Source organism: Lissotriton vulgaris, chromosome 3_1 (genome assembly GCF_964263255.1).
Source record: "Lissotriton vulgaris chromosome 3_1, aLisVul1.2, whole genome shotgun sequence".
NCBI lineage: Eukaryota > Metazoa > Chordata > Amphibia > Caudata > Salamandridae > Lissotriton > Lissotriton vulgaris.
In genome coordinates, this window is record NC_141689.1 from 1505986306 (window position 1) to 1505999018 (window position 12713).

The window sequence follows — 12713 nt, forward strand, 5'->3', positions numbered from 1 at the left end:
TACGGAACAGTTCCTGCAGATAACCCACTATGCTGGAGTTCTCTTCTGCGGACGGCACTCCCCGGACCCTAATGTTGTTTCGTCTTGATCTGTTTTCCAAATCTTCATTATGCAGTTGAAGATCTATGTGTTGGTCTCTGAGGCGGAGTACCTCCTGTTGTAGGTGCGTAATCTCCTCGTCCTGTCTTTGCGTGGAGCTCTCAACCGTGGCTACCCTCTCCCCGAGGCCATCCACCTCTCTGCGCAGTTCCCGCACTTCACCGGCCACTTCCTGTTTTAACTCTTGAAAGTCTTCCCTCAGTGTCCCGAAAAGTGACTCCAAAAAGGATCTGGTGACCGGGGGCTCTCCGCTGCTCCCCCCATGCGATCCGCTTGCGCCTCCCACTGGTGTTGAGGTCTTGTCTCCTTTACCTGTTGGTTTATTGAGCATTTCCGTGAGCGTGCGGTTATTTCCTCTGCCTCCCTTCTGCCCGGCCATCGTCCCTGTGGCTCCGCGGCTCGTGTGTTATCTGCAGCCGGCCTCCACTAACTTGCCACCGGACTAGGCCAGCACCTCTGATGTGTGTCCTCAGGAGCTTTCGCTACGTTGCCCTGCTCCCGGTGGTTGCTGTGACACAAGGCCGAGCCCTCGAAAGGCCCCAACAGGTTACGGGTCAGGCGTGATTCGGCCCCCGCCGTTTGAGTTCAGATTGCTCCAGATGTGTGTAGTAGCAAGGCCCGGGCCTACAGACTGCCCATCCTGACCACAATGTAAGAGCACCACTATGCCAGTAGCCGCCGCTGCTTCACCCTGCTCCTCGAGCGTTTCCACTCCCCAGAGCAGGCTGTTCTCCCCTGCCGCAGGCTCCGCAAGGTCTCAGCTGCACAGGACCAGCTCTCCACAGTCTGAACGTGCGCTACCCCACTCGGAGGACCCCCCTTCACCTCCAAAGTCTGTGCACCCAAGGGAGGCTCAACTCCACGCAGTCCCTGCTCCCAGGCCGCTTCTCTCTCTCGGCTGTGCACAAGTTGCCAGGCGCTGCTGCGTCTTCCAATCCACCCCGGTGCAATACGTCACAAGCTGTGCTTTACCCAGGGTAATGTGCTATTCCTCTGGGGGCTCCTCACCTTCATACTCCTCTGCCGATGTCGCAGGGGGGGGGGGAAGGACTTGTCTAAAGCCCAGCTCCAAGCAGTCCGTCCCCGACTCTCCAGCCTGCACCACTCCGGCCCCCAGATGCGGTCTGCAGGGCGCCAATGATCTCCCACCTTGTTGACTGTCCACTCAAGGGGAGCCCTTCCTAGCTCAGTCTCCGCTCTCCAGGGCAGCGTCCCCTATCTGGCCATGTATCACGATGCCAGTTCCTCCCCGGTGGTGCGCCCCGCAGAATCAGGCTCCCCCTGGGGTCAATCCGCAATACCCCCGGGCGCACAGCCCCTCCTCAGCCACCCCCGAGACGCTCCTCACCTCGTCTGCCGAATCGGGGGGGGGGTGGTACCGCGCCCAGGGCCCGGCTCCGCCACAGTCGGGCCTCGATATCCCAGGCCAGCACCGCTTCACTCCTTATTGCGGGGGATTCTCCCGGCGGGACTCGCCACTCCTCCGGTGCCGGTCTCTGGCTTTCTTCAGCTAGGCCGCAGCCGCGGCCTCGAGTAGTCTCCGGGGCGGGACTGAGTCCCCCTCGCCGCCGAGGAGCTGGTCAGGGAAACCCCGAGTCCCGAGTCCAGGCTCCCTGTGCTGGTGGGGTGCCGATGCGCTTCCGTACCCCTCAGGACCCTCCGCCGACTCCCGCTACTGCACCAGTGCCGTGTCGCCAGTGCTCCGGGCCTGCGTCCTCTTCCGGCCAGGCCGCACCCGCGGCCTCGGGTAGTCTCGGGGGCGGGTCCGGGGCTCACCGCATTGTCCGAGGTCCGGCCAGTCACCTCGATCTGAGGCTGTCGGCACCGCTGGGCTGTCGGCGGGCGGCCTCGCCTCGCCTCTTCCGATCTTCCTCCGCGGCTACCAGGGTCTGTGCCACCGTCAGCTGGACCACCAGCCGGCCCTGCTCCACCACCGCCGCTCAGGGTTCCAACGGCCGGGCTCACCGCTCTCGACGCCGCAGCTGGCGGGGGAACCGGAGCTCTACTCAGCCGTGATCTGAGGCTCTCCCGACCGCACCCGGTCCTCCGGGCCGATTGGGGGGGAGAAAAGCGAAAAATCAGGGCTCAGGGCCTAGACGGACGCGGGAGCTCGGGAGGAACACGTCCGTTCACTCCGCCATCTTGGCCACGCCCCTACGCCATTCTTTTAGCCTGAACGTCCAATGGACATGTTTTACACACTTATCAGTTTACAAAGCTCATCCACATGAACCCCTAATGGGTTGGTCAACCCGCTATGCCTAACACAGTGCGTAATTTGTAAAACAATAAGTGCCAGGGCCCTCGTCAGGAGGCCACTGCAGCTTACACCACCCATTGCCCCTGCCAGCGCTGCCAATGAGAGAACCAACACTACTACTGACCTTCATACTCTTACCAGTGTTACAATTCAGATTATTCCTTGCCCCAGAGCTTTAAGAATGGTTTGGGCAGCAAGTATAAGTGATTTTAATGTATATTTTATGAATGAGCAACTGTGGCAGACTCCTATAAGTGCCAGTGTTGACAAACGGTACAGAGCACTGGAAAGCACTACCTCAAATTAAGCACTAGCCTAACCCATGTATTAAATTGTGTTTCTTTTATAGGGATACGAAACACAACTATAATACTATCTTTTGGCTCCTTTTCCTACTCTACTCTCTTTTTTTCTATCCTTTCTTTCCTTCTCTTTTTCGTAATACATTCTTATCCAAAACATAGCATCAGCACTGTGATCAAAATGATAGTGTTAATGCATCGGGTCTCTGGTTTTTGAGGTGTAGCCCTTGATGCTAAAAATAAGGAGGATTATGAAGTCAGGCCACACTCTATTAGCAATGAGCGAAATACTTTGTCCTACCTGATCTTTTCACACAGGTTGGTCTTCGGGCACAAGCAGAATTTGCACTTGCCACACTCGGGGATGTAGACAGGGATCACTTTGTCACCTGGAAAGGAAAATTTGGGTTTGTTGATTACATTAGAAATAGGTTTATATTGTTTAGCATTTGAATGGTTCATGCTGCACCAATGTGTGTGTCCCTCTGGTTTCAAATCTTGTACCTTTGTTGCTCCAAGTTCTGGAATTCTCTACCTTCGTCTATATGCTCTTTTCTTTCTTTAAACTTCTTTCATGTTTCTCTGAAAGTGCATATGCTCGATGAGACAGTTATTGGTTCTGCTAAATTCGGCTGAATAATTTTCTGTGCATCTTTGTCATGCACAGTGATTTTGTAATATTGTTGATTTTGTAAGTTTTTCGCTCTGAACCAGGCTTAGGCATAAGACTTCCATGGCTTTGTTTTGTATGTACAGTATTGTTTCCTATAGCTATTCATAGCCTCTGGTCAGGCTGCTCATCTTTGAGCAGTACGTTAAGCCATGTCCTGAGAAACCAGATCTTTAGTCGTTTAGGGGCTATCTGTTGCAATCCCTTGATCACAAAACAGTTGCGGCTCCTCGAGGGAGTGCTGCGCGGTGACGGAGTGGGGGAGGGGCAGGGTGAGGTGTAGTAAATTCCGACATACGGCTGAACAGAGTTAAGTACATAAATAAATAAATAAAACACATTTCATTGCACGTGCTGCACCTCCCGATTGGGTTGCAGCACGCGCAATGTAATTCGTTTTATTTATTTATTTATGTACTTAACTCGGTTCGGCCATATGCCGGAGTTTACTAACCCCCCACCCTGCCCCGCCCCACCGCCCTGCAGCACTCCCTCAGGAGCCACGACTGCCACAAAATAAAAGTTACCCAATCTTTTTAAAAATGATTGGGCAATTGAATCATTTGTCCGATGGGTTGGACATAAAACACAAGATGTAAAAGCCACTCTTTTTGCAAATTCTGTTAGGAAACGTCACATTTTACCAACACTACTAGATCTTGGAGAGGTACCCAAAATAAACACTGACTTGTACTTTTTCTTTGAGAACAAAATCAAAACTGTTACTCACTTGTTAATATTCTGCACGCCTATGTGGGTTCCGCAGGAGCTGGCTTGTTCCCACTCTATAGAACTGGACTATGGAAAGGCGCTGCATTATTTGAATTTTTCATATATCCCTCTCCAGTTATCTGCAATCTTTAAGTACTTGAAACACTCTCTGGAATAACTAACAAATTAAGAGAGAGCCATATGCATTTCTATTATATACAGGCTTCACTGTAGCAAGGGCTGATCCTATTTCCTCTTCCTGTTTAAGGGCCGATTACGATCTCGTTAGGAACGGCTCCAAACTGGATTTGGAAGAAGCAAATCTGATTCGGAGCCTATATTTCCAACCGAATCGTCCCCCGTTCCAAACGACCAAGTACGATGCGAAGATGGAGTCGGCCGAATAGGTTCTGAACCCGATCCTGTCAGTCTGAGTCGTTCGGAGCCGAATCGTGCTGCGCAATGGGGCCGGCTTCTGAATGAGCCAGTACGATGGCCTCTTCTGACAGCAGTTTCGACTCTGTTCTGCTGAGACAAGACGGCTGTGGGAACACACTTCGGGGAGCTGTAGCGGGAAACATCCTTTACAACGGAACTGTTACAACGCGGTACCGTTGACGCAGGATTTACAACGAAAGTCGTTACAACGACTTTCGCTGGAGGGCGCTCTAGGATAGGGGATAGTTTAATTTACTATCCAACACCTTCCCTACTATCCACGGGGACTGGAGTTGGAATAGTAAATTAAACTATTCACTATCCAGCGCCCCCCAACGCAAGTCGTTGTAACGACTTGCGTTGTTAAACCTGCGTCATAAAGGTACGTGTTGTAACGGTACGCGTTGTACCATCATTAATCCGCTGTAGCAGGCCCCCCTTCACCCGGGGCCCTCCAAAACGGTCCCGTAGGGGTATCCATGGGTCCCCCTTTCCATGCACACACAGTGTGGCGGGCACCATAGAGGGCCCTCCACAGGGTGCACACTTTTCCCCACCGACCCCTTTTTGCAATGTGAGCCTGTGTAAGCATTTGAAAACACAGGCTCCCATAGAGTTCAATGGGAGTCCGAGCGAACCGAGTCCGTCAGTTTACAGAGGCATTGGAAATGGTCACTAGGAATCCCCGAGCGCGACTCGTTCGGAAAGCTCTCCGGAACCGAGTCGTCTGGAGGGCTTTCCTAACAAGATCGTAATCCAAACCTTAGTTGCTGTTCGAATCAAGTTTTCTAATCAATTGCATTGGTTTCCAAGGTATGATCATATTATAAAGTAAAAATGAAAAATTCTCATCAATTATGTGATGAATCTAGTGATTGAGTCAGGAGAATCTAATTTGTTATTACAATCGTCATTACAGAGTCGAATACATATAAAATGTAACAAATTAATCATGTCTGCTCCTTTTCATGCAACAAATACTGATTTGGAATTGGCTGGAAGCGACCCTTGACCCTGTTCCAGGCAGGTCGCTCCACATGCCGCACAGCTCCACCAGCTGCGCCCATGTCCCTGCACTTGGATCTCGCTGCTGCTGCGAGTTCAAGGCCCTCCCCCACCCGCAGGCTCCCGCCTGCGCCTCATCCCTGGTGGCCCAGTGGTGAGCTGTAAGTATCTGTCTGCTCGCTCTGTCCCTTTGTTTGTATTTCTTTATTTCCTTCTTTGTATTTTTTAGCTGTAATTGTACTGTATTTGTAATTGTATTGTATTTGTGCTGTAGTCTGTTTTCTACTGCCCCTGTATTTCGTTCTCTGTCCATTTTTTCCCTGCAGCCCTCCCTAGTGGTTCAGTCTTCTCCTCTCCTGCCGCTGCGTCCCCTGCGGCCCGTCCCCCCTCGTTAGCCCAATCGCTCCCGCCTCCCAGCTGCTCCTCCCTCCCATCTTCCCTTCTTATGGCGGCTGATGCGCGGTGAGTAGGGCGACCCTTGACCGTGTGCCAGGCAGGTCGCTCCCCACACCGCACAGCTCCATCTGCTGCGCCTGTGTCCCTGAACCTGGAACTCGCTGCTGCTGCTGCGAGTTCAAGGCCCTCCTCCACTCGCAGGCTCCTGCCTGCGCCTCATCCCAGGTGGCCTAGTGGTGAGCTGTAAGTATTTGTCTGCTCGCTCTGTCCCTTTGTTTGTATTTCTTTATGTCTTTTTTTGTATTTCTTATCTGTAATTGTACTGTATTTGAAATTGTAATTGTATTGTATTTGTGCTGTAGTCTGTTTTCTACTGCCTCTGTATTTCGTTCTCTGTCCATCTTTCCCCTTCAGCCCTCCCTAGTGGTTCAGTCTTCTCCTCTCCCGCCGCTGCGTCCCCTGCGGCCCTCCCCACTCGCTAGCCCAATCGCTCCCACCTCCCAGCTGCTCCTCCCTCCCATCTCCCCTTCTTATGGCGGCCGCTGCGCGGTGAGGAGAGTGACCCTTGACTCTGTTCCAGGCAGGTCACTCCCCACACCGCACAGCTCCACCTGATGCTCCCGTGTCCCTGCACCTGGATCTCGCTGCTGCTGCTGCGAGTTCCAGGCCCTCCTCCACCCGCAGGCTCTTGCCTGCGCCTTATCCCTGGTGGCCCAGTGGTGAGCTGTAAGTATCTGTCTGCTCGCTCTGTCCCTTTGTTTGTATTTCTTTATTTCCTTTTTTGTATTTCTTAGCTGTGATGTACTGTATTTGTAATTCTAATTGTATTGTATTTGCGCTGTAGTCTGTTTTCTACTGCCCCTGTATTTCGTTCTCTGTCCATTTTTCCCCTTCAGCCCTCCCTAGTGGTTCAGTCTTCTCCTCTCCCGCCTCTGCGTCCCCTGCGGACCGCCCCCTCGCTAGCCCAATCGCTCCTGCCTCCCAGCTGCTCCTCCCTCCCACCTCCCCTTCTTATGGCGGCCGCTGGGCGGTGAGGAGAGCGACCCTTGACCCTGTTCCAGGCAGGTCGCTCCCCACACCGCGCAGCTCCACCTGCTGTGCCCGTGTCCCTGAACCTGGAACTCTCTGCTGCTGTAAATTCGAGGCCCTCCTCCACCCGCAGTCTCTTGCCTGCGCCTCATCCCTGGTGGCCAGTGGTGAGCTGTAAGTATCTGTCTGCTCGCTCTGTCTCTTTGTTTGTATTTCTTTATTTCCTTTTTTATATTTCTTAGCTGCAATTGGACTGTATTTGTAATTCTAATTGTATTGTAATTGCGCTGTAGTCTGTTTTCTACTGCCCCTGTATTTCGTTCTCTGTCCATTTTTTTCCTCAGCCCTCCCTAGTGTTTCAGCCTTCTCCTCTCCTGCCGCTGCATCCCCTGTGGCCCCACCCCCCTCGCATGCCCAATCGCTCCTGCCCCCCAGCTGCTACTCCCTCCCCTTCTTATGGCAGCTGCTGTGTGGCCGTGTGCAGCGGGCGCGCCACTGGCGCTCCTAAGGCAAGGCCGTCTGTGCCCATCAGCGCCTTGACCGCACCCAGTGCCAGACCCCCTGGCCCCCGTGAACCCCATGACGCCCGCCGCCACTATGATGATAGCACTCTCCAGGCACTCGACACCAGCCGATCATACATCTGCTTGCAGGCCACCCCAAAGCTCACCCAAAGACCCTTATTGTGCCAGAACTGCAGCTTCATCAGCCTCCCAGTCCCACCACGCCCACTGGGGTAGGCCGCAACAACCTCCGGTGCATACTACTGAACGCTCGCTCCGCCCGCAAGCACACCATTGATTTCTGGGACCTACTCAACTCTTCCTCCCCGGACATCACCTTCCTGATGGAAACCTGGATGAACGCCTCCTCGGCACCCGACATCGCCATAGCCATTCCTGATGGCTACAAGATCACCCGCAGGGACCGCACTAACGGAGCAGAAGGAGGAATTGCCATCATCCACATAAACACCCTCAGAATCTCAACCAGCGCCGACGACACCCTCAGCACCGTCGAACACCTGCACTTCCAGATCCACATCGACCCCAACACCACCCTCAGAGGAACCATCATCTACTGACCCCCTGTCCACAATTCAGCAAGTCCATCGCTGACTTTGTCAGCATGCATGCCCTTGCGTCCACGAACTACATCCTCCTCGGTGACCTGAACTTCCACCTTGAGAACACCAACGACAGCAACTCCACCACCCTGCTTGACAACCTCACCAACCTCGAACTGAAACAGCTCCACCGGACACACGCTCAACCCCATCTTCTCTGCCAGCAACCACGTCACCTTCAGCCACACTACCAAACTCCACTGGACCGATCACCGCTGCATCCACTTCACCTTCGAGAAGCCCAGCGAGCACCACTACGCTCAACGGGCTCCCTGCTGCTGCTGGAGCTAAGTCACCGAAGACCAGCTGAACATCCACAGACACCACCAACTCATCTGAATCACCAAAAGGACCGACTTCAAAGAACGCATCGACAACATCGCACACAACAGCAAAGAGCTCTTCAACATTGGGAAGGAATTCTCCAACCCCAGCGCCAACTCCAACGACATTCTTCCATCGCAAGACTTCTGCGACTCTAGCCACCTTCTTCCATCCCAAGATCACCGACATCCACGACAGCTTCAACAACCAGCCCCCCCCAACAGATACTGACACCTCAGACTCACCGCCCCCCAGCCACACCGGCCCCCTGCTTTCCTGGACCCACGTCAACGATAAAGACACCATCAAAATCATGAACACCATCCACTCCGGCTCACCTTCGGACCCCTGCCCGCACCACATCTTCAACAAAGCAATCTCCACCAGCACACCCCATCTCCACAAGATCATCAATAACTCCTTCGAGACCTTCACGGAGAGCTGTGAGCACGCCGAGATCAACGCCCTGATCAAGAAACCCTAGGCGAACCCCAAGGACCTCAAGAACTTCCGTCCCATCTCCCTACTCCCTTTCCCGGTGAAAGCAATCGAGAAGATTGTCAACAGGCAACTGACCTCCTTCCTCGAAAAGAACAACATTCTGGACCCATCCCAATCCGGATTCCGTAGCAACCACAGCACCGAAACATCCCTCATCGCTGCCACCAACGACATAAGAGCCATGCTGGACAACTGAGAAAGCGCGGCCCTCATCCTCTTGGACCTTTCGGCCGCCTTCGACACCGTCTGCCACCACACCCTACGAACTAGCCTCCACAACGCAGGGATCTGCGACAAAGCCCTGGACTGGACCTCCTCCTTCCTCACCGGCAGAACCCAGAATGTCCACCACCCTCCATTCTGATCTAAAGACACCAAGATCATCTGCTGCGTACCCCAAGGATCGTCCCTCAGCCCAACACTCTTCAACATCTACATGGCACCACTCGCCAAGATCGTCTGATCGCACAACCTCAACATCATCTCATACACCGACGACACCCAGCTCATCCTCTCCCTCACCAAGGCCCCCATCACCACCAAAACCAACCTCCACAAAGGTATGAAGGCCATAGCAGAATGGATGAAGAACAGCCGCCTGAAACTGAACTCAGACAAGACGGAGGTCCTCATCATCGAATCCACCCCCTCCGCCTGGGACGACTCATGGTGGCCGGTCACACTGGGAGCTGCACCGACGCCCACCGACCACGCACGCAACCTGGGGGTCATCCTGGACTCTTCACTGTCTATGACCCAGCAAGTCAACGCTGTCTCCTCCTCCTGCTTCAACACCCTCCGCATGTTCCGCAAGATTTACAGATGGATCCCCACCGAAACTAGAAGGATGGTCAACCAGGCCCTCTTCAGCAGCAGGCTGGACTACGGCAATGCCCTCTACGTAGGAACCTCAGCCATACTCCAGAAACGACTACAACGCATACAGAACGCCCACCACAGCCACATCACAGCCCACCTGAAAAGCCTGCACTGGCTCTCCGTAAACAAGAGGATCACCTTCAAGCTCCTCACCCACGCTTACCAAGCACTTCACAACGCCGGACCAGCGTACCTCAACAAACGACTCACCTTCTACACCCTGAACCGCCAGCTTCGCTCCACCGACCTCACCCTCACCACCGTCCCCTGCATCCGATGAGTGAACGCCGGTGGCAGATCCTTCTCCCACCTCGCCGCCAAGACGTGGAACACCCTCCGCCTATGACAGACCCAGGACCTTTTGACCTTCAGCAGACTTCTCAAGACCTGGCTGTTCGAGCAGTAGCACCCCCCCCCCCCAACACCCTGAGTAGTGCGCACTACAAATGGTCTGATTGATTGATTGATATATCAAACGTTTTTGAATGCTTGTCGATTGTGGACTGTTTTAATTGTTTTATGGTTTTAACCAAAATATTCATATCTGATGAATTCTTATCTATGAAGTGCAGAATAAAAGTAAGGTGTCTGTTCAGTAAACTTTTAGAACTTTTCTGATAGCACAGTTTTACTTCAACGGATATTCCCAAAAATGTTCAAGTCGATATTTCCTTCATTCATATCTAAATGTGTGGTTAATGGAGTAAATGGAGGGCAGTATAGGGGTTAACTGCTTGCTATAATGGTTTATTTTACAGTCGTGATTTAGGTGGTATGCTACTCTGCCTGCTGGGTTAACTCTTGTACCCTGCAGAATCGTTATAGAGCTTGAGAAATGGCAAAAGTATTACCCTGAATTGATTATCAAATTCATAACAAACTCATTGAGTTGTTTCTGTATGATAGTTTATTTGCTTAGCATTGACAGCACTTGTTTCACCTTGTGGACAGTTGGTCTGTCCTTCCTCAAGGCCATTTAGATTGAGTTTGATCATTTTACATAATATAACGCCCTGAATGATTGTAAATTGCACAATAGTGTCTTATCTTTGACCGAACTCTGAATAGTGCTTCGCTACTTGGAAAGAATCTTTTGTCGTCCATATATGCTTTCCAGACAGAAAAAAACAGGAGGTAGACCCTATGTCCTCCTGGGCCTGCAAGCCTGGAATAGCTTGCCGGCCGAGTTACGGATAGTAGAAATTAGTGCTCCCTTTAAAAACAGCAGAAGATCTGGCTTTTCCCTCTCTAATTGCATCCTTTCTCTTCCCCTCTTGCTTTCCCACTAACGCCGGGGCACTTTTGGGAGTAGCCTCACGCTTTACAAGTCTCGCTATTCATTCAGTCAGACAGCAAAACAATATTCACACTCAGGGCCGGACTGGCTGTAGCGGGCACCGGGCAATCCCCAGGTGCGCCGCACGGGTGGGGGCCGGTTTGCGGCCCCTGGGGGCCGTTTTTGTTACAGGGCCGTTTTTGCAGCATAGCTGCAAAATCGGCCGAAAACCGGCCCTGGCAAAGAGCTCGGTGGCACCCCCAACTCCCGCGAGGGGGGAGGAAAGGGGGGAGGCGAGCACTTTGCCAGGGCCGGTTTTGGTTTCCAGTCCGGCCCTGTTCACACTTCAGACTATACAATATAATTCACTAATTCAAATCAGCCTGTAGAAATAAGTGTGTTTTGGATAATCAAATCAACTTATCACTTTTTGATGTAAACCCTTCCACATGACAATATATGTAAGTTTGTTCAACCTTATCAATGAAGTACATAACATTTTTTAGTGGGTCATTCTCACATGAATGCGCATTTGAGGCAAGGCAGCAAGAATCTACACATAACCATTTACAATACACTGCTTCTTACTTTCTCTGTACTCTTCCCTTGATGTAAGAGTTTTGGGATTTTCATCATAATGCCACAGAACCTTAGAAATGCCATTGAAAGCTGCAGGTAATATAGTTGTGCAGTCATTTTTTTAAAAACAAACAATACACATACCAGGCTTAAATTCTGTTACTCCTGGTCCAACACTCTCCACGATTCCTGCTCCTTCATGACCCAGGATTACTGGAAACATGCCTTCTTTGAAGTGGGTACTGACGGCATGGGCATCTGTGCGACACACCCCAGTGGCAACGATCTACAAGCGAGAAGATATTACATCGAATGGTATAAGACCATAAAAAGAGACAGTGGCACCAACAAATTCAGTAAATATGAATCAATCCTTATAGCTAGGTTGCTTCATTGGATTAAAATACAGTTTTTCTAGTCCTATGAAGCACCTAGAAGATAGCTGAGTACATGGAACTAAAGATCTGGATTTAACTTGACAAACCAGGGATGTTTTGGAGTGAGTGTATCAGGAAGTATACCGAATAATGAATTAAACTGATGATTGAAGACAGATCTGGGAACATTAAAAGCTCAAAAGGGGTAGCAGGTGTTTTAGAATAAAAACAGAGGTTTTAAAGTAAATGCTCTTGCTGGACTTTTAACAAAGTGCAGATGAATAGGTTGGTAAGATTTTGAAGCCTCTAACTTTAGGGTATTGTCTCTTTCCAATTTCCACCTTCAACTGTCTTGTCATTCACAAGACCAAAGGGGGCGGAAGCGAGCAACTGTCTTATTGACAGCCATGCTGCACCTTCTATAAATTATTTCTGCCATATGGCAGATACCAGTTGATGGGCTCTGTCGGGAGAACGGTTTAAAATAGGGTGTTTGCTTCCAAAATAAAAAAAAGAGCGCAAGTGGTTCAGTGATATAAAACCATCATTTGGGAGAAGACAATTCAGAAATGTTAATTAATTGTTGAAAAAGTTTTTTTCACCTCCGTCTAGACTATTGCTCTAGACTGCAATTGATCAGCTGGGACTAACGCACCCGAAAACAACGATTTGTTAAAATAAAACGCCATGACTCAAAAGGGTGTGCCCCAACCCTAGTTTTGATAGCACTTATTAATCAAT

General features: G+C 51.3%; 1 protein-coding gene across 1 annotated transcript in view; it reads right to left on the reverse strand.

Annotated features, from left to right (window-relative positions):
- Positions 1-12713, reverse strand: part of LOC147728080 (all-trans-retinol dehydrogenase [NAD(+)] ADH4-like) — a 211866-nt gene that overhangs the window by 88544 nt on the left and 110609 nt on the right. The window contains exons 3-4 of the mRNA XM_086961963.1: positions 11740-11881; positions 2963-3050 (exon numbers count right to left, since the gene is read on the reverse strand). Of these exons, the coding sequence (XP_086818089.1) occupies positions 2963-3050; positions 11740-11881 (230 nt within the window). The remainder of the gene's footprint in view (positions 1-2962; positions 3051-11739; positions 11882-12713) is intronic.